General features: G+C 38.1%; 1 protein-coding gene across 3 annotated transcripts in view; it reads left to right on the top strand.

Annotated features, from left to right (window-relative positions):
• The window catches only part of kmr (pleckstrin homology domain-containing family A member kramer), a 666,551-nt gene that overhangs the window by 603,166 nt on the left and 42,370 nt on the right, over nucleotides 1-21,015 (top strand). For all 3 annotated transcript variants that reach the window (XM_090386565.1, XM_090386564.1, XM_090386566.1), the window contains exon 26: nucleotides 16,730-16,875. In XM_090386565.1, the coding sequence (XP_090242691.1) occupies nucleotides 16,730-16,875 (146 nt within the window). The remainder of the gene's footprint in view (nucleotides 1-16,729; nucleotides 16,876-21,015) is intronic.

Below are 21,015 nucleotides of genomic sequence, written 5' to 3'. Positions count from 1 at the left end.
TTGGAGAACCAGAATGTCACTTCAACAGAAGGGATGTAAGCAGATCAGCAGAGGATGCAAAGAACAATTGATCATTGACACTGCAGTTATGAAGCAAGCCTACAAGAAACACTGCAGTTTGTACATGGCCTACATCGACTACCACAAGACCTTTGACTCTGTGTTCCATAGCTGGTTGATAGAGACACTGAAGATCTGCATTGTCAACCCAACACTGACACACTTCCGTAAGTGTTCTCTGGGAGGATAATTCTGCTGGGTTCTTATGGAGGTTCTTTAGTGCCACGCCAGTGGTTGACACGTTGATCCGGATGGTTATTACTTGTTCCATATGCCACATTTCTTTGACTTGCTTTCTTAAGTCTGTACTTTCTGATCTTTTCCTCTTAGGTTTTCCAGAGGTTGGTGGTGTTATTGCCACTATATCAATTATGTATATTATTATATTACACTGGAATAAATTTTTAAAATATTCTGCTTTCCTTATTTAAAGAGATGAATGTGTATAAATTTTAGGTGTAAATTTCAAATCAGTAATTGATTTTGCGCCGTTACATCATTCTTTTTTTTTTTTTTTTCTCTTTTTGCACCACAAAAATGCACCACATATAAAAAAGTATAAATGCATTTCAAACATTTGGGAGACAGTTTTTAGTAGTATATTAAGAACAAATGATAGCAAACAAAGGCTCGATCTAAATCAGTACCTTATTGTGCAGTTCAACAAAGTATGATCTGCACGTGTCTGTCATAGAACTCAGCATTCTGATGGACATTTATGAGAATTTCAAGAACAGCGATTAGGTCCTCAAAGGAATTAAAATGGGAAGCCCACCTTAATGCCAGAGCTTACACTCATGCATTACACAACATAGTGACAATCCCAAAGACAGAATACACTGGTCCCACATGTGGTAATTATTTTTAGGGAAATGAGAAGTATATTGTGCAAAAATGATAGGTGAATAGGATTAGGATTTGTCTGCCAGGGAGAAAAGTTAATGTTGAAAAGCAGATATCATCTGTTAATAGTACAAAGGTGATATTGTATTACATGTTGGCACTAATGATATTATGAGTAGGAGATCTGAGGACTTGTTTAAAAAGTACAGGACATTGTTAAGGAAAAGTGGCGAGTTGGATTAAATTTGAAAGTGTCTACAATCCTGCCCAATTCAGTTCAGCTTAGAGAGACTATTCAAGGCTAATAAGATAGAAATTTTTTCTCAGCATGGCCTATACTTTTTAATAGGAGAAACCCCTTTTTGTGGGAAGGGATGTAAGAATATTTGCTGATGCTATCAAGGCAGCATTAGGTGGGTTGGAAATCTGCTAGCTTGAAAGGATACATAGACTAATAGATTAACTACAGTCATATATATATATATATATATATATATATATAGAGAGAGAGAGAGAGAGAGAGAGAGAGAGAGAGAGAGAGAGAGAGAGAGAGATAAAAGTGATTCTTGCACTTCTTGTATTGGAACATGCAGCAGCCCAGGAAGCAAGATGTCGGGAATTGAAAGGCCTGCTGAGGTTTGTCATGGACAAGAAAATACGTGGGCTGTATTAAGGTAACTAAGAGTAAAAACAGGTGCATGTGTAGTTTCATGTGCACTAAAACTGGGAGCATAGTAAATACACTTTATGAAGGTGAAGTACTGGTTAAGTTGTGAAATGCAGACATTGTAGGGATATCAAAGATGTGGTGTCACTCCGCTATAAGAGATACAGAATTTTAGTATGAGGATTGAAGTGTGTACAGAAATTACAAACAAGACAGAAAGAAGAGGAGATGGTTTATATACCCTCAGTTAAGAACGTAAAATCTGAGGGTGGGTGGCCAGTCCAATGTTGAGTCAGTTCAGTGTGACATAAGCATTGCGAAAAGAAAAATGAGGGCAAGAGGGGTGTGTTATAGGCCTAATGACTGTGATGAGTATAATGATCAAATATACAGAAAAACAGAGTGAACCAGTAAATCAAAATGTTTTATAATCAGGGATTTTAACTTTCCAGACATTGACTGGAATTTGTGGGTTGGTCACTCACACACTAGCAAGACTTTTGTGGATTTCTTGGATGACTATTTTCTATGGCAGCATGTTAGAGAGGCAGCAAGAGGAAACAATACTCTTGATCTGGTTATCAGCAGTAATTCTTCATGCATTAGGAATATGTAGATAAAAGAAACACTAGGTGGCAGTGATCACGGTATATAGATGTGGGATTTATTTAAAGATGTAACTACTCTCAAGGGTAAAGGAAGGGTTTTTGCTTTTTTAAAGGAGACTATGGTGGTCTCAAACAATACTTAAAGTCTATACAATGGACTATTTGATGCTGTTACCAGCAGTAAATTCTAAATGGGGAACCATTCAAGGAAGTAATCGTAGAATTTACTAGGCTTTTTACACCAACTAAGAAATACTGTTCAAAGCTTTGCTCCTAAATAGAGGTTGGATAAACTAATGAGACTCATGGTAGAGTAGAAAAGTGTGTGGGATGAATATAAATTATCAGGTGATAGGAAAGCCTGCAGAAGATATAACTTGTCTGCAGTCAAGTCACTTAGGAGGTCATTAGCATTATTAGAGGCATACGATGCAAGAAAGCAAGCTTATGCAGCATCAGCCAAAAAAAAAACCTCTCCCATTTCACCCCTCCATTCATTCCAAATGCCTGTCCAGCTCAGACTTAAATTTATTTATTTATTTATGGAAGTCTGTTCCACCAATCAACTACCCGGTGGCTAAAGGCAAACTTCCGCACATCTGTCCTACAACTGTCTTTCTTCAATTTGAATTTATGCCCTCTCAGGTGATTATTCTGAACAAGAGGAAGAATCCCATCAGCACTGAGCATGCTCAAGCCATTCAACGCTTTATACACCTCAATCAGATCACCTCACAGGTGCCATTCACTAATCTTGTTGCCTTTCTCTGTTCTCGTTCCAACATCCTTCTTAAAATGAAGCCTCCAGACCTGTATACAGTACTCAAGGTGTGGCGTGACCATTGCCGTATATAAGGGGATAATCACCTCCTTATCCCTGCCAGAAAAATTCCTGTAGATCATTGACAAGACACCATGAGCTACCCTTGCAGACCGTCTGCACTGTTCAGGAAACTTCATATCTTCCTGCACAATTACCCCAGGTCTTTTTCATTCTCTACCACTGTCAGTCTAGTACCACAGGATTGATACATTACACTGGGGTTACTGCTTCCCGTACGTAGTTTACATTTGTCAATGTTAAACTTCATTTGCCACCTCTCAGCCGATCTGCTCAACTTTTCTAGATCCTGTTGCAGCAGGTTACTGTCATTAGTGTCATTAACAACTCTTCCAACCTTCGTATTGTCTGCAAACTTGGACATTAAGCCTGATATACCATCATCAATATCATTTATAAATACAGAAAACAACAATGGACCCAACACTGAACTCTGAGGGACCCGACTAATAACATTAGTCCACGAAGAGCAGTTTCCATTTATTACCACTCTCTGTCTTCTCCCACTCAACCATCCCTTTATCCATAGTGGCAATTTGACTCCAGTGCTTCACTGCTCCAATTTGTGCAGCAGTCTTCCATGTGCAACAGTATCAAAAGCCTTCTAAGATGCAAATATATGATATCAAAGTTATTCCCTGCATCCAGTTGCTTTGTGACCACATCATAGTATCCAATCAAATTGATCAGCCAGGACTTCCCCTTAACAAACCCATGCTGTGTCTCAGCTATAACTGAAGTCTTGTCTAGATGACCCTGCAGTGCTTCTTTAACCACTGTCTCCATTAATTTCCCTGGAACACAAGTTAAACTAACAGGTCTATATTACTTGTGTCGCCCTTTGATCCTCCATTGTGAATTGGGGTCACATTTGCACATCTCCACACTATGTTTACCTTCCCTGAGTCCAAAGAAGCTCTCATAATTATGGTTAATTGTTTGCTTACTTCCTTTGCTACCTACTTTAATATAACTGGATAGATCCCATCCACCGCAGGTGCCTTTCTTATGCTTATCTTCAAAAATTTCTCCTCCACTTTCCTCTCAGTTATTACAAAATCATCTAGCTCACTGCCAGAGTTGAATACACCTCTGGCATTCCCCTCCAGGGATGACTCCTCATGTGTGAATGTAGATGTAAAATACTCATTTAGTTTGCTAGTTACCTGAGCAGGATCATCAACAATTGAACCATCAATATCCAGTGGACAAATCTGATTCATCCCCTTCCTTCTAGAATTTATATAGGTAAAGAACTCTTTGCTGTTTTTCTTTGCATCCTTTTCCAAATAATTCTCATAATGTTGCATAACCTCCTTTGTGACTTGGTTACAGACCAGCTTATATCTATCGTAGGCTTCCATGTCACCCATTAATTTATATATACCCCATGCATTTTTCTTCTCTGCCACATGTCTCATTAGACATCCATTTCATCTGACATCCATTTAGGCCTAAACCTTGAACAATATTTCTTATTTGGTATGTAAAGTCTAGTAGCTTCCAAGATTAATTCTTTGAATGCTTCCCATTTTGAATTTGCTGTTGGTAACATCATCAATTGGTCCCACTATATAGAATTTAAATACTGTCTCAGAACTCTGTAGTCGCCTTTACAAAAGCAAAAACCCTTCCCTTGACCCTTGATGGTAGTTACCTTTTTGAGTAAATACCACTTCAGCACATTGTGATCACTGCCACCTAGTGGTTCCTTTATCTGCAGATTCTTAATGCATGAAGAATCACTACTGATAATCAGATCAAGAGTATTACTCCCTCTAGTTGCCTCCCAAACATGCTGATGTAGAAAGCAATCATCCAATAAATCCACAAAAGCCTTGCTAGTGTGTGAATGACCAACCCACGAATTCCAGTCAATATCTGGGAAATTGAAATCCCCCATTATAAGACTACTAAGTTGGAAGTCTGTTCCACCAATCAACTACCCGCTGGCTAAAGGCAAATTTCCGCACTTTTATTCTACAAATGTCTTTCCTCAATTTGAATCTTTGGCCCCTTGGGTTCTAAATCTGAGCAAGAGGAAGAATCCCATCAGCATTCAGCTTGCTCAACCCATGCAAGGCTTTATACACCTCAATCAGATCACCTCTCAGGTGCCTACTCTCCAGGCGCTGCAATTTGCAGAACTTAAGCCTTTCTTGGTAAGAGTTCACCTCACCAGTCTTGTTGCCCTTCTTTTTGCTCGTTCTAGAAACTCTATATCCTAAAATTAAGCCTCCAGACCTGTACACAGTACTCTAGGTGTGGCCCAACCATTGCCTTGTATAACGGGATAATCACCTCCCTGTCCCTGCTAGCAAAATTCCTATGTATCATTGAGAAGACTCCATGAACTGCCCTGGCAGCCCTTTTTCACTGTTTAGCAAACTTTATATTTGACTGCACAATTACCCCAGGTATTTTTCACTTTCCACTTCTCTGAATGTAGTACCACAGAGTTGGTACATTTCTCTTCTGTTATTGCTACCCATATGCAGTACTTTGCATTTGTCAATGTTAAACTTCAGTTGCCAATTTTCAGCCCATTCGCCTAACTTATCTAGATCCAGTTGGAGTAGCATACTGCCGTTAACAACCCTGCCAACCTTTGTATCATCTGCAAACTTGGACATTAAACCTGATATACCTTCATCTAATCATTGATAAATATAGTAAACCCTCGCTATTTGCGGTATCTGTATTTGTGGTCGCTGATTTAATATAAAATGAAACCTAAAAAAATGTGAATTTTAAATCGCCGTGAACATTTTCCGCCATAAAAAAACATGGGCATGGCTAAAATCATCTTTCCCTTTCAAAACAGCGCTCAGTGGGTGGGGGGAGAGGAGTGACAAAATCGCGAGCGTGGATGTTTCTCGCTAATCCTTGTTCAGTATGTGCTATGCGCTTGTCATGGGTTTCGTCGTTTGCTTTTAATTTATATGCTTATAAATTGAATAAATTTATCAATTTATAAATTGATATGCTTACAAAAGTGATAAATCTACCGTTTTGCAGTGTAAAACGATAGATTTACAAACGGTAGACTTTTTAAAGTGTGTTAATGGAAGAAAGTGACTTTATTGTGGACAAGTTCTTTCTAACCCGCACAAAAATATGGCTACGAATAACAAGAGAAATGTGAAAAGATCAAAGAAGGTGATGACATTAGCGAATAAAATTGAGTTATTAGACAAAATTTCTAATGGTGAAAGTGTCTCCTCAGTGGCAAAACATTATAAAATCAATGAGTCAATGGTACGATCAATCAAGAAATTGGAAGAAAAAATCCGCCGTAGTGTCCGTGAAAACACACTAATTACTTCAAAAATTTGCTCTGTAACTCGTGATGTTAAATTAGAAAAAAATGGAAAAGGCTTTAAATCTGTGGATAGAAGACCGAACTCAAAATAAAATTCCGTTAAGTTCACTCATCATTCGTGAAAAGGCAAAACTCCTTTATCAACACTTTAGCGAAACTGTTGATAGAACTGGTGGGATATGTTTTTAAGCTATAGCAAAGGCACTGGATTGAAAGATTTGTTTGAAATTTCTAATAAATATTACATTTAATATTAAATTGTTTCTTATTTCCATTTTGATGCCTTATGCTTGCATTTCACTACATACTGTCTATGTACATAGTCATATTATGAAGGTACATATAATACATACATAGACCAAATTTTAGACTAGTTTTTCTTATATATTTCATACTTTGGAACGGAACCCCTTTATTACTATGGGAGCCATTACTCAGTATTCGCGTTTTCGGTATTCGCGGCATTTCTCAGTATACAGTAAACCTCCGCGAATAGCGGGGGTTTACTGTATACAAAACAACAGTGGACCCTGGAACTCCACTAATAACATTTGTCCACGAAGAGCAGTGTTCATTGATTACCACTCTCTGTCATCCCCCACTCAACCATCCCTTTATCCATTGTAGCAACTTACCGTTAATGCTATACCTCCAATTTGTACAGCAGTCTTCCATGAGCAACAGATCAAAAGCTTTCCTGAAATCCAAGTATATGGTATCAAAATTATTTTTGGCATTCAGTTCCTTTGTTCTTGTCTGACCAATTTGATTGGTCAGACATGACCTCCCTTTAACAAACCCATGCTGTGTCTGAACTATTACTGCAGACTTGTCTAGATGATCGTGCAGTGCTTCTTTAACCAGTGATTCCATTATTTTCCCCTGAACACAAGTTAAACTAACTGGTCTATCATCTTTTGAACTCCCTTTGTGAATTGGTGATACATTTGCAAACCTTCAGTCCATGGGGATCTTCCCTGAGGTCCTCATGGAAGCTCTCGTAATTATGGCTAAGGGTTTGCTTACTTTCCTTTGCTGCCTCCTTTAATATAACTGGATAGATTCCGTCCACCCGAGATGCTTTTTTATGTTTAATTTCAACAATTTCTCCTCCACTTTGCTCTCATTTATTACAAAATGACTTAGCTCCCTGTTAAGAGTTTGATAAACTTCTGGCACTCCCCTCATTGAATAACTCCTCATGTGTGAATGTTGATGCAAAATACTCATTAAGTTTATCAGCCATCTGAACAAGGTAACTTTTAATCGTTATGCAAGGATTACAAGAAGTTCTTGGAAAAGGATACAAAGAAAAACATCAAAGACTTCCGGTTTAATTACATTGGCCCACTTCATATCAGTGGTTTAACTGTTGATGATCTTGCACGTGGTGCTTACAAACTGAATAGCTATTTTACATCTGCATTCACACAGGAGGAATTTTTTAGGGGAGAGGATGCCAGAAGTTTATCGAATTCTAACAAGGAGTTAGATGATTTTGTGATAACTGAGAGAATAGTGGAAAGAAATTTCTTGAATCTAAACATAAAAAAGGCATCTGGAATGAATGGAATCTGTCCAGATATATTAAGGGATGCAGCAAAGATGGTAACCAAATAGTCATAATTATGAGAGCATCTTTGGATTCAGGAAGAACAATGTAGACTGTAAATATGCAAATGTATCCACATTTCACTAAAGGGAATTGAAAAGTGATATGAATAATTGTAGACCTATAAACTTCACTTGCCTTCCATGTAAAATAATAGTCACTGGTTAAAGAAGTAATGCAGGACCACCTAGACAGGAATGCAGTTATACTTTAGTCACAGCATGAATTTTTTAAGGGACCAATTTGATTTGATACTGTAGTGCAGTAGTTCCCAAAGTGGGCGGTACTGCCCCCTGCAGGTGCAAAGAAGCAAGGGGATGGAAGAGGGATGTTTGAGGCCAGACCTTCCTGAGTGTGTTGAACACTTATTTACTAATATTCAGGTTAGCGCATAGCACAGATATTTGTGCATATTTGTTAAGTAATTACACAGGGTGTAACATGAATGGTGTGCAGAGCTGACAAGATTCCGTTCTTAAATTATAAGTGAAAATCACGCACCCACCCTCATCTGAGTACAGTGTTTTCAGGAACTATCATCCTTAGGAACAATGGTCTCTGCAGCATTTTTTTATTTCAGTTTTAAAAACCTCAGTGATCACCTCCACAAGTCATTGCACAATCATTGTTGTTGTTAATGAAATCAAAACCCATGCTCTCAATGATAAATTATTTGTTGCTTCATACTGATGTTCATTGGCTTTCAAAAGGCAACTGTGTAAGACACTTTTAAAACCTTTTTGACTCTTGTTGAGTTTTTTTAAAGAGAACGATGCTTTTCTCAGTGATAAACTTAAAGGTATCAGGCATGACATTGCCTATTTGTCCAAACTGTTTGCAAAATTCAATGAAATGAGTTTACAGTTGCAAGGAAATTGTATTGACCGTATTACGGCCAAATCTGTAGCATCCACTTTTATTTCAAAGTTAATTTTATTTAAGCGCAATATAGGCTGCCACAAGCTATACCTATTTCCCTCACTGTCTGAGCTAGAAAATATTGGTTGGGTACAGGATTGATGATCTGTGAGTCTTTTGTGACCATTTGGATACACTGGATAAAGATATGTCTGAACAATTTAAGGAACTTCTTTTGATAGAAATTCCCGATTGGTGATGAATCCATCCATTTATTCACCATACCTTGAAGATGGAATCTATCCAGTTATGGAGGCAGTGGGGGAAGTAAGCAAACCCTTAGTGATAATTATGAGAGCATCCTCAGATTCAGGGAAGGCCCCCATGGACTAGGTTGTGCAAATGTATCCCCGATTCACAAAGGGGTGGTGTCAAAGGGTGATGCAAATAATTATAGACCTTTTAGTTTGACTTCTGTTCTGGGGAAAACAATGGAGTTACTTGTTAAAGAAGTGATGCAGGGTCACCTAGACAAGACTCCAGTAATGGTTCAGGCACAGCATTGGTTTGTTAAAGGGAAGTCTTGTCTGACCAATTTTATTGGATACTATGATGTGGTCACAAAGGAACTGGATGCAAAAAATTATTTTGATATCATGTATTTGGATTTCAGGAAAGCTTTTGATACTGTTGCACGTGGAAGAATGCTGTACAAATTGGAGTGGTGTGGCATTAACATCAAGTTGCTTCAATAGATAAAGGGATGGTTGAGTGGGAGATGGCAGAGAGTGGTAATTTTTTTTTTTTTTTTTTTATGTGAACCCCAAACACGAGAGGTATTAGAACCTATAGTACTTAGTACCATGCTTGGGTTGGAGGTTGAGAAGATGAAAGAAGATATTTGTTGACATTGGACTTGAACTTCTGTAGATTGTAATTTTCAGGAAATGCGTATGAAGGAAGGTTGTTCCAGAAAACGGCAGTTGAATGAATAAATGAGGAAGATGAAAAGTTGGTTTTGAAGTTGGACAGTAAATGGATGTTGGCTGGTGGCTGCACGTGTTCGGACTGTTTTGAAAGAGAGAGCAGGAATTATAGAAGCCAATTCAGAAGAACAGTGCCCATGGAAGTATCTGTAGAAGAAACAGTACGTCTATGAGAAAGCGAGTGGAGAGACTCTGTTAGAGATGAATCGTTAATTAACCTAACTGCCCTCTTCTGAATGGAATCTAGAAGCCTGAGGGAGGTTTAGGGGGCACCACCCCAGATGTGGGAACAATATTCCATGGCAGGGCGGATTTGCGATTTATACAGAGTGAGCAGCTATTTGGAAGAAAAGTAACGCCGAGAGCAAAAGAGAAAACCAAGTTTTTTAGATGCAGAGGAAGCAATATTTGTAATGTGCTTGTGCCAAGAGAGATTACAAGTCAGGGTAATCCCCAAAAGAGATATATAATTTTGCCTAGAAATCGGAGAAAAAACCCTTCCCCCTGATGGTAATAAATGTAATTACCATCAGGGGGAAGGGTTTTTGTTTTTGTAAAAGTGACTACAGTGATCTCAGAGAGTTTTTAAATCCTATACAGTGGGATAAACTGATGATGTTACCAACGTTGAATTCTAAATGGGAAGCCTTCAGGAACTTAATCTTGGAGGATACTAGGCTTTTCATACTGAATAAAAAATACTATTCAAGGTTTTGGCCCAAATGGATATGCGGCTTGTTTCAGAGAAGAAAAATGCATGAGATGCATATAAATTATCAGGCGACACAGAAGCCTATGGCAGATATAAGCTAGTCTGTAATCAAGTTACAAAGGAAGTTAAGCAGGCAAATGCAGATTACGAGAAATCTTTGGCAAAGGATGCAAAGAAAACCAGTAAAGACTTCTTTACTTATATAAACTCTAAAAGGAAAGGGATGAATTAGATTGGTCCACTTGATATCAATGGTTTGACTGTAGATGTTCATTCTCAGATAGCTGCCAAACTAAATGAGTATTTTGCATCTACGTTCACACATGACGAGTTATTCAAGGAGGAGAGGGCCAGATGTTTATCAAACGCTTAGCTCCCACAAATTTGTGGGAGCTAAGTGATTTTTAATAGCTGATAGAAATTCCCAAAGTGCAGGAGAAACTGATGAAATTAAACATAAGGAAGACACCTGGGATGGATGGGATCTATCCAGTTATATTAAAGAGGCAGCAGAGGAAGTAAACAAACCCTTAGCCATAATTATGAAAGCTTTCTTGGACTCAGGGGATGTCCCCATGGACTGGAGAAGTGGAAATGTGTCTCGAATTCACAGAGGGGGATCAAAGGGTGACAGGTAATTACAGACCAGTTAGTCTAACTTCTGTTCCAGGGAGAATAATGGAATCACTGGTTAAGGAAACGATGCTGAATCATCTAGACAAGACTGCAGTTATAGTTCAGACATAGTATGGGTTTGTTAAGGGGAAGTCTAGTCTGACAAATTTGATTGGATCACAAAGGAATTGGATGCAAATAATAATTTTGTTATCACATATTTGGATTTTAGGAAAGCTTTTGATACTGTGGCACATGGAAGACTACTGTACAGATTGGAGCTGTATGGTCTTAAGGGCAAGTTGCTACAATGGATAAAAGGATGGTTTAGTGGGAGAAGACAGAGAATGGTTATCAATGGACACTGCTGTTCATGAACTAATATTATTAGTGTACCCCCCACTGAGTTTGGTGTTGTTTCCATTGTTGTTTTCTGTGTTTATGATGGTATATCAGGCTTAATGTCTAAGTTTGCAGATGATATGAAGGTTGGCAGTGTTGTTAGTGACACTAATGATAGTACGCTGCTGCAACAGGATCTAGAAAAGTGGAGCAGATGGGCTGAGCGGTGGCCACTGATGTTTAACATTGACAAATGTAAAGTACTGCATATGGATAGCAGTAACTGCAGAGTAACATATCAACTGGATGGTACTGCACTCGGGGTAGTGGTGAATGAAAAGGATCTGGTGGTAATTGTGCAGTCAGATAAGTTTTCCGAGGAGTTCAAAAAGGCTGCAAGAGTAGCTCATGGTGTCTTCTTAATGATATACAGAAATTTTCTTAGCAGGGATAAGGGGTGATTGTCCTCTTGTATAAGGCAATGTCAGGCCACACCTTGAGTACTGTATACAGGTCTGGAGGCCTCATTTTAGGAAAGATGTAGAGCTGCTGCGAGTACAGAGAAGGGTAACGAGATTGGTGAGCAAATCAAAGGGTTGGTGTTGTTACCAAGAAAGGCTTAAGTTCTGCAAATTGCAGTTTCTGGAGACTAGGCACTTGCGAGATGATCTAATTGAGGTGTATAAGGCATTGAATGGATTGACAAGCTGAATGCTAATGGGATTCTTCATCTTGCTCCGATTACTCACCTGAGGTGGCATAAATTCAAATTGAGGAAAGACAATTGTAGATGTGGTGAAATTTGCCTTTAGCCAGTGGGTAGTTGATAGTTGGAACAAACTTACATCTGTTGTAGTGGAGGTTAGCAACTTAAATAAGTTCAAGGCAGAACTAGACAAACATTTGGAGTGAATGGATGGATGAAATGGGAAGTCTGTGTTTTTTTTTTTTTTTTTGGTTTTTTTTTTAGCTGATGCTATTTAAGCTTGCCTTCTTGCACCATATGCCTTGCTAATGCTAATGCTAAAATTTGCATAATTCTCTGAAATGATAATGAAGCTTTTACTACTCTCAAACAAAATTTTGAAGTTATCATCATGCTGCAGCTCACTACCTTGTGATCTGTCATAAATAGCATTTAGGAGTTTAGTGTCACTTATCTTGGGAAATTTTGAAACAATATTCCAAAAATAGCCTCCCTCCTTATATATCACCTTTACAAATGTTCCATTAGTCTCAGCTGTATACATATCACTGGCAGAATCACTTTGCTTGGAGAAACATATAGCTGATTGATGACATTTTGTTTCTGGTTGTGAGATGTCTTTTTGTCTCTTTATGGCGGAGCTGCAAGGAAAAGTGCTCTCTGTCAGTGTTAAAAGGATTCACAGTGACTGAAAGAACAGAGCAAACAGAATCACACTCCGCTTGGTTTATAGAACAAACTGTAATAGGCCAGAAATACGAGGAACCTGGTATTTTGCTACAGCAAAATGTCAGAAGACTGATATGGTCATAATCATTGCTTGAAATGAATCGTCATTTACTCAACATTTGGAAAATTCTCACTCTTTCTAGTCCAAAAGTACATAGAAATTATTATAGGAAACTCCAAGACAGTTTGTTGTTAAAAGTTGTAGGGACTGGCTAGTTAAAACTGCCAGTACCCTGCAGTCTTAAGTTAACTTCAGAAATGCACAACTTTGGTGGAACCTCAGTTGTTGTTTCCTCACGTTTCCCGAATGCATTAAGAGGTGTCATCGCTGAAAGGAACCTCATCAGCTTATTAGATGAAGAACTACAAGGTCAAGGAGTCACAAATGTTAGATGAATCATGACAAGACAAGAAAGTACATTGGCCTGTGTGGAACATACTCATTATCTTAAATAATCCCAGACTACCAACAGTGATCAAGGCAAGTTATGTTAACTACCATGGTAATACTTACATTCCAAACCACTTGCATTGCTGCAAGTGTCAGAAGTACACTGCCTAATGTAGTGCCAGACAAATGAGTCTCTGAGCTCCCAGATTGAATTTGACATTGAATATCTTGAATTCAGTTCATTGCACTGCCAGTATCTTGTATAAAGAAATTATCATCCATCGGCTAGTGAAAACAACAGCGAGTGCAAGCAAAAAGGCTGTAATCACCTCTGACATTTTTGCCATCCATCACGGCATTGTTTGGCATGTTATGACCAACCTTTCTAAGTGAATCCATCACCTCTTTTAAATAAAATTTAAAACTGCAAAATATATAACTATGAATTTAAGAATTGTATTGCAATAAAAACAAAAACAGTGTAAACATAAAATCAAGCTACGTACAGATTGAATACTTAAAAAAGATATAATTAATTAATATATGGTATTTACAAAATAGAGTTGAAGATACTATTGAAGGGCACTGAAATAGTAAGTAACTATAAAAATATATCAAAATTAAATTTCTCCCCAACAATAGAGAATTGTTGAGGAGAAATTTAATCACAGAAAAGCAAAATTTTAAGTTGTTTGGAACCTAGGGCAGGTCCAACTGTAGGCCAAAACATTCTGAGTAGGTTTTATTTCATAATTTAATCATGCCAAAAGGGGACATTTATCTGACACTTCTGCCCCTTCCTGACTGTTGTCCTTTAACAGTTTAAAGATAATACTGACTTCTAGGGGTGGCTGCATTTAAGAGAAGTTCTTGCAGACTGGAGATGTGTAAATGTATCTCTTATTCACAAGGGTGATTCAAAGGGTGAAGTGGAAACTACAGACTTGTAAGTTTTCAAACTTACTCTGTGTCAGGCAAGATAATGGAGTAGTTAAAGAGATGCAGCGCAAAACCTCTTGATAGGAGGGGAGCTGTAAAAAAATCACAGCATGGATTTATTTAAAAAGAGAATGCATGTTTGGCCAATCTGAGCAGCTATGAGGTCATCATAGCAGAACTGAATGCAAAGAATATACTTAGATTTCAGTAAAGCTTTTCATATTGTACTACATGTGTAATTGTTGTGTAAATTGGAGCAGTGTGGAATTAAAGAACTGTTACTACTCTGGATAAGGGAATGGTTAGGTGGTAAAAATCAGAGTGGTTATAAATGGCTGCTGTTCTTTGTGGACTAATGCAATGCATTATAAACTTTTTTGATGTTAAAAAATTATGCACACCCCAACAAGAGTTTTATAATTATTGATACCCTGCCCTTTTTGTCCCTTAGCTTTAAATTGATGTAAATATGTTGGTATGCAATAAGGGGACTTAAAAATGATGGTTGCAGAATGATATGTGGAAATGTACAGGGTGTCTCGCAAAAAAAAAAGGTGTAACCAATTTTAAATGTTTGTAACAAATGTAATTTTAATGATAGAAACACAAAACCTGCGCTAAATGTGAGAAAAACAGTTGAAGTTTTTACTGACATTCAACATGTGCATCACTTGTCACACGAACAATATCTAATTGGTAATAAAGTTCATCCCATGTTTTTTCAAGGATGTCACGCTTAATCATGGTAATTGCATTTGCAATCCTGTGCTTTAAGTCTGCAATGTCTGCAACAGGGGTCTTGTAGACTGTCTTTAATGAATCCCCATAAGAAGAAATCACAAGGGGATAAATCTGGTGAACATGGTGGCCACGCAATGGGACCATCACGCCCAATCCAACGGCCAGGAAACTTGTCATCAAGAGACCTCCTCACACTCAAAGCCCACTGTGGTGGCACTCCATCCTGTTGGAAAATAACCCCATTTGGCAGTTCATCCAATTGAGAATACACATAAAGCTCAAGCATGTCCTGGTAATTATCTGCTCTCACAGTCGGTTCTTGAAAGAAAAAGGGTCCAATAACACGATCAACCATGATGCCACACCACACATTCACCTTTGGGCTACCTTGCTGATACTCCTGCGCGCAGTGTGGGTTTTCAGTTCCCCAGATTCTGAAATTTTGCTTATTCACCTTTCCCGAAACATGAAATGTGCACTCGTCCGTGGAACAGATCCGTGTCATTACACATTCATCTTGTTCCATTTTCTTCAACATGTCTTCTGCAAATTGTTTACGTTTCACACGGTCATCCCATTGAAGTCTGCAATGTCTGCAACAGGGGTCTTGTAGACTGTCTTTAATGAATCCCCATAAGAAGAAATCACAAGGGGATAAATCTGGTGAACATGGTGGCCGCGCAATGGGACCATCACGCCCAATCCAATCCTGGGTAATCTGCAGTTTATAAGGGTGCATTTTCAATTTTCTTTGCAACACTATGCACTGAAGTCTTGGGGATGGCCAGTTGCTGTGCTGCTGTTCTAATGGATTTTCAAGGACTACAAACGAATGCGTCTCTCACAACTTCTACTCTTTTCTGCATCAATGCTGGTCGATCAGGGCTTTTCTTAGGATGGATGCTACCTGTTTCCTTGAATAGCTGATACCACTTTGTTGATGTTGTTGCAGGTTGGTGGCTTTATCCCATATTTACTCCTGAAATTACACTGAACCTGCGTTTCAGACCGGGTTTCAATAAACCACTCCACTACCTGTCACAGGATCCATTTGTTACCTCTTTACTTAAACTTCAGGACAACAAACACAATCTGCAAAAGAAAAGAATGGATTATTGAAGTAAAAACTTCAACTGTTTTTCTCACATTTAGCGCAGGTTTTGTTTCTATCATTAAAATTACATTTGTTACAAACATTTAAAATTGGTTACACCTTTTTGGGACACCCTGTACATTCAACTACAGAGCATTGTAGTCTATTGTTAAAAAAAAAACTTCAACCTAGTATTGTAAAAGTGGATATTTTGAATAAATTTTGGGAACATTATTAGAAAAAATGGCAAAATGTTTTTTTTTTTTTTTTTTTTTTTTTTGTTTTGGTGCAAGGAGGCTATTGACATTATTCAGTAATGCTTTCTTTGACTAGGTTGATGATGATATGAATACTACTTGTGATGATAACTTGCTGAGGAGACAGATAGTGCCTTCTTCTCAGCCCAGTTACCCATTAAATTGCAGTCTTCAGGACTTCTTGAGTGTTTACATGACCAACTTTTTTGCTGAGCAAAAAAGTTAGAAAGACTTAAAGAAAACAACTGAAAGTTTAAAATGGATTTCTTCAACACATGCAAAAGTTATGGAAGTCTTGATTTAATGTTTATTTGCCTCTTTACAGTTGGTAAATTAGATATAACCTGATTACAAAGAATTTTTAATGTTTTGTGATAAATATAATTTTTGGGCCTAATTTTTTTCAGCTATGAAGATATAGCAGACAGAGAAGGAGAACCATCAGAAACACTGAAGAAGAAGTTGGATGAAGAGAAGAGGCGACGAGCTCATCTTTTAGCCCTCAATCATGCTCTTGCCAAAGAAGTAATGGAGAAGAGTAAAATTGTTGCAGGTATGAATACACACATGCCACCTCATTGGTGTGTGCTTGTGCGTGCATGTGCATGCAGTAAACCCTCATAAAGCTGCTTTTAAAAAATATGGTGCTAGTTGAATATTTTGCATTAAAAAATTAATCTGGCAAATGTTAATGCATTAGCTGTTGTAAATTATATATGACCAAGGGAGCCTGGCTGTACCTTGCCAGGTTCCCTTGGTCATAATATCAGTATAATATAATACCAGAAATCACTTTGTTGACTTCATTGCATGTACACTTCTCAAATGAGAGCTTCATGGTTATAACATATTGCTCACCTTAGAAACCTTTTCTGTGCCTTGCCTGCAGCTGTTGCTACAGAAAAGTTTCCCAAACATCAAGCCTTATTGTGTACTTCCTTTAATTTTTATTATTATAGATTTATTTATGTTATATAATTTTTTAAAATAGTAAAATATAAAACTCATATAATAATTGCTGCAACAACCATCACAGAGTTTGATTTGTGATGAATCACTCATTCACTTCGTAATGAGATTATCAGTATCTGGAAATATGCTAAGGTGAAAATTCTGTGGTCTTTATATTTAGTCTTTATATTGATCACACAAAATCCACCTAAAATTTATGTGACACTTGTAGTTGTGAGCAAAACATGTATTTGTTCAAAGAAATTAAAAGTGCATTGGTCCACCTTGCCTTTAATAAATAGGCGCCTCCTTAGCCAGGTGGGAAGGAACAGCAGTAGTGCATAGCACACGCTTCTTGATTAGACCGGGGTTCGAGCCCGTCACCACCAAATACGGAGGATGCGGAAAGGTCAAGGAATGACCACCACATATCCCGGAGCAATATGGCCTTAGTTGCTAATGCTCCTAAAAAAACCAAATAACAAATAACTAACAAGCCTTTAATAACTGCTTAAATGTATCATGGAGGCTCTTCTGATTTCTGGTAGAAAGCTGGTGGTATTGAGCTCATCTCCTCCTTTAGCTCCACCAATGAAAGTTCCATCTTGGCTGTGCCATAATTCTGCATTAGCATTAGCAAGGGCACATGATGCAAGAAAGCAAGCATTGCTTTGTGATGTTTAGTTGGAATGATGTTGGAGCTCATTACTGGCCACTGCAATGTTCCACTGTTATTTTCTTCAAACCATACTCCAATCTGTTCACTTCATAATCCTTGCTTTGTCATGTTGGAAGACTTTCTCTTTAAGGGCAATTTCCATAAAATTGCCAAAATTTAGGTGTACAATTGTTCAGAATATCAATGGAGGATGCTTCTTTCATGGTTCCCTGTGCAGCAACCAGAGGACTTAGTCCATGAAAAACACTCCAAAACAACAACACTTCCTCCCATCTTCACAGTTGGAACCACACACACACACACACACACACACACACACACACACACACACACACACACACACACACACACACACACAGATAATAAGCATCCTTCAGACCCGAACATGCCAAGCAGACTGGAAAATTGTGTAACATAACTCATCATTTCATAAGACCATTATACATACCAGATTCCATTGATCCAAAGGCTTGTGGGCTGCAGCTGTCTGTGTGTGTTGCAGAAACATGCTGTGGCCACTTGCAGCTCGAAGTTCAAATTATCTGTTGGCAGGATGATGTAACCAGCCATCGTAAGGCACATTGGCTCCTGTCAGTCAGTATTTTATGCCACCCTAGTTATTTCTTGGGTGCAGTGTCACTACTGGACTTTCATTTCTTTAGTATGTTGCCAATTTTTGTTGGGAATGTTTAATTTTTGAGCAATTCCATGTTTAATGTACATAGTGTTAGTGTTCGTAGTGTTAGGGTCAGGCGCCACCTGTGATTTCTCACATCTGTGTCATATGTACGCTGTGAAGAAATACAGTATTTCTGTAAATGCTAGAAAAGTGTTGTTTGTTGTATATGACATATTGCGTTAGGTTCTGTTGGGTGTCCTGGCATTTGGCCGCAGGGCCCCTGGTGGGACCCTACGTACATATTTGAACTGAATTATACTGGTCAGCTTTATATGAGGATATTTTCATATTTCTCAGTCATGCAGTTTCCTGCAATTAGTGGGGTGCGCTATAACTTTTTTATGCTATTATGCCATAATTTCAAGATATGACATTTCATATCTCGAAATTATGACATAATAACAATTAGCAACATCACATGTTTAATGACTCATGAAGACAGACACATGTATCGCCCATTTATCTGCAGTCAGTCTGTATTAGCACATGTTGAACAAGAAGTGTTTTATGCATTTCAATTCATTTTAAGATGAGTGATTTTAATGAGTAATAAATTTGCATCAAATTTTGTTTCAAATTAGGGAAAAGTACAACAGAAACCCACAAAATGTTAAAAACAGCTTTCAAAGTGTGCTGTGACTTGTTCAAAGAATTTTCAGTGATTCATGAAGTTTAAAGAAGGCTGCTTGTGCATTGAAGACGATCATTGCCCTCACCACCCTTCAACTTCAAAATCATTGATTCAGTTGCTTGTATTCAAGTTCTGATCTGAAGTGACAGATATTTAACTATCTTTGACATTGCTAGTGAAAGCCAATTTTCTTTCTCACTGATCACAGAGAGCAGTGAATCTCAGATTCACTGCTTTGCATATCAGAATCCTTTTAACACACTACTGATGACCTACATCTGTTCCATTATTTCTGGTGATGAATTGCGAGTGTGTTGCTGTGACTAGAAGCAAATGCCTAATCCTCTCAGCAGAAGATTCCATCTTCTCTAAGGCCAAAAAAAAAACAAGTCAACCTTGATCAAATGTGAAGGTCATGCTTGTATTTTCTGATTCACAGGCCATTGTTCATTATGAATTTGTCCTTCATGGGCAAATCGTGAACCAGAAATACTGCTAAACAGTTTCTACAGCAAGTGCACAATGCTGTTTGGATAAAACAGTTGTAAAAATGGGCTTCAGAGAATTGGCAGTAGCATCGTGACAACCTTTGCACGCTTGCTTTCCATTCAAAATTTCAGGTGCCTTTAAAAAATAACACTCCTGTGTTTCCCTGTCCATCCCTATGTTCTTGCATCCACCATACTCACCAGATTTAGTTCTCTGTGATTCTTTTTCATTTCCCAAGCTTAAAGCCCTAACCATTCCAGAAGAATCCTATCAGAAATGCTTCCACAAGTTTCAGAAGTGTTGAAATCAGTGTATACAGTACCAAGGAAACTTTGAAGAAGATCCATCTAAATACCTGATAAACATTACCATTTCCCAAATATTAGTTCAGTTGTGTGCGTATACACCTTGTCATCTGTCATGTGTGTATACACCTTGTACTTTAATCTGAAATGCAGTGGTGAAGCACTCTGGTTTGTAGAATGGATAATTCTAAAGGGAACTACTGGAATGAGCTTCATCTATCTATAGGAAGGTTGCTAGGTATTGTCTTATGACCTGAAGATAATTCTTAGTATCTCCTGTGTAAAAATTATTATTTACTCTGGACTGGTGCGTAGTTACACACTGTATCCTCCAAACTAGTTTTTAATGACAGGAAGGCAATATTTTTGGTCTGTTCCTCCTTTGGCATAGTGGCCAGTTCAGCTGCTGATTGGAGGTGTATTAGCCTAGTCTGAAGTTAACACTCCAACTTATCCCAGATATGTTCACTGGGTTTAGGTCAGGGCTCGGGGCAGTTCAATGGAGCTTTGCCCACCCATATCTTCAAACCAAATCATTACAGACTGCAATATGAAGTGGTGTATTGCCATTCTGAAACTGCTTCCGCAGTGTGGGAAGAGCACAATGTCAGTTTACCACATTTATTATTCCAGGAATGGTCCAAACCCCAACTGTGAGAAAAAATCTGTGAGAAAAAAAAAAAGATGGCGACAGCCAAATCTTTGCAGTTGGGCTGACATACTCTGAGAAATAACATTCTCTGGGAATTCACCAGACCCAAACATTACTATCAGATTGGATAAAGTTATAATGTGATTCATCACTCCATAACACCTTTCCAACATTCCAGGGACCAATTGCAGTGGATTGTGCACCAAGAAAGTCAATGGTATGTATTGCTTGCTACAATGTTTTGTTTGTAAGCTGAGCCTCTGCTGTAAAATCCTATATAATGCAGATCTCTATGTATCATTCATGT

This window comes from Mastigoproctus giganteus, chromosome 12 (assembly GCF_048544385.1).
Source record: "Mastigoproctus giganteus isolate SK-2022 chromosome 12, ASM4854438v1, whole genome shotgun sequence".
Lineage (NCBI taxonomy): Eukaryota > Metazoa > Arthropoda > Arachnida > Uropygi > Thelyphonidae > Mastigoproctus > Mastigoproctus giganteus.
This window is presented reverse-complemented; position numbering and strand designations above follow the sequence as displayed.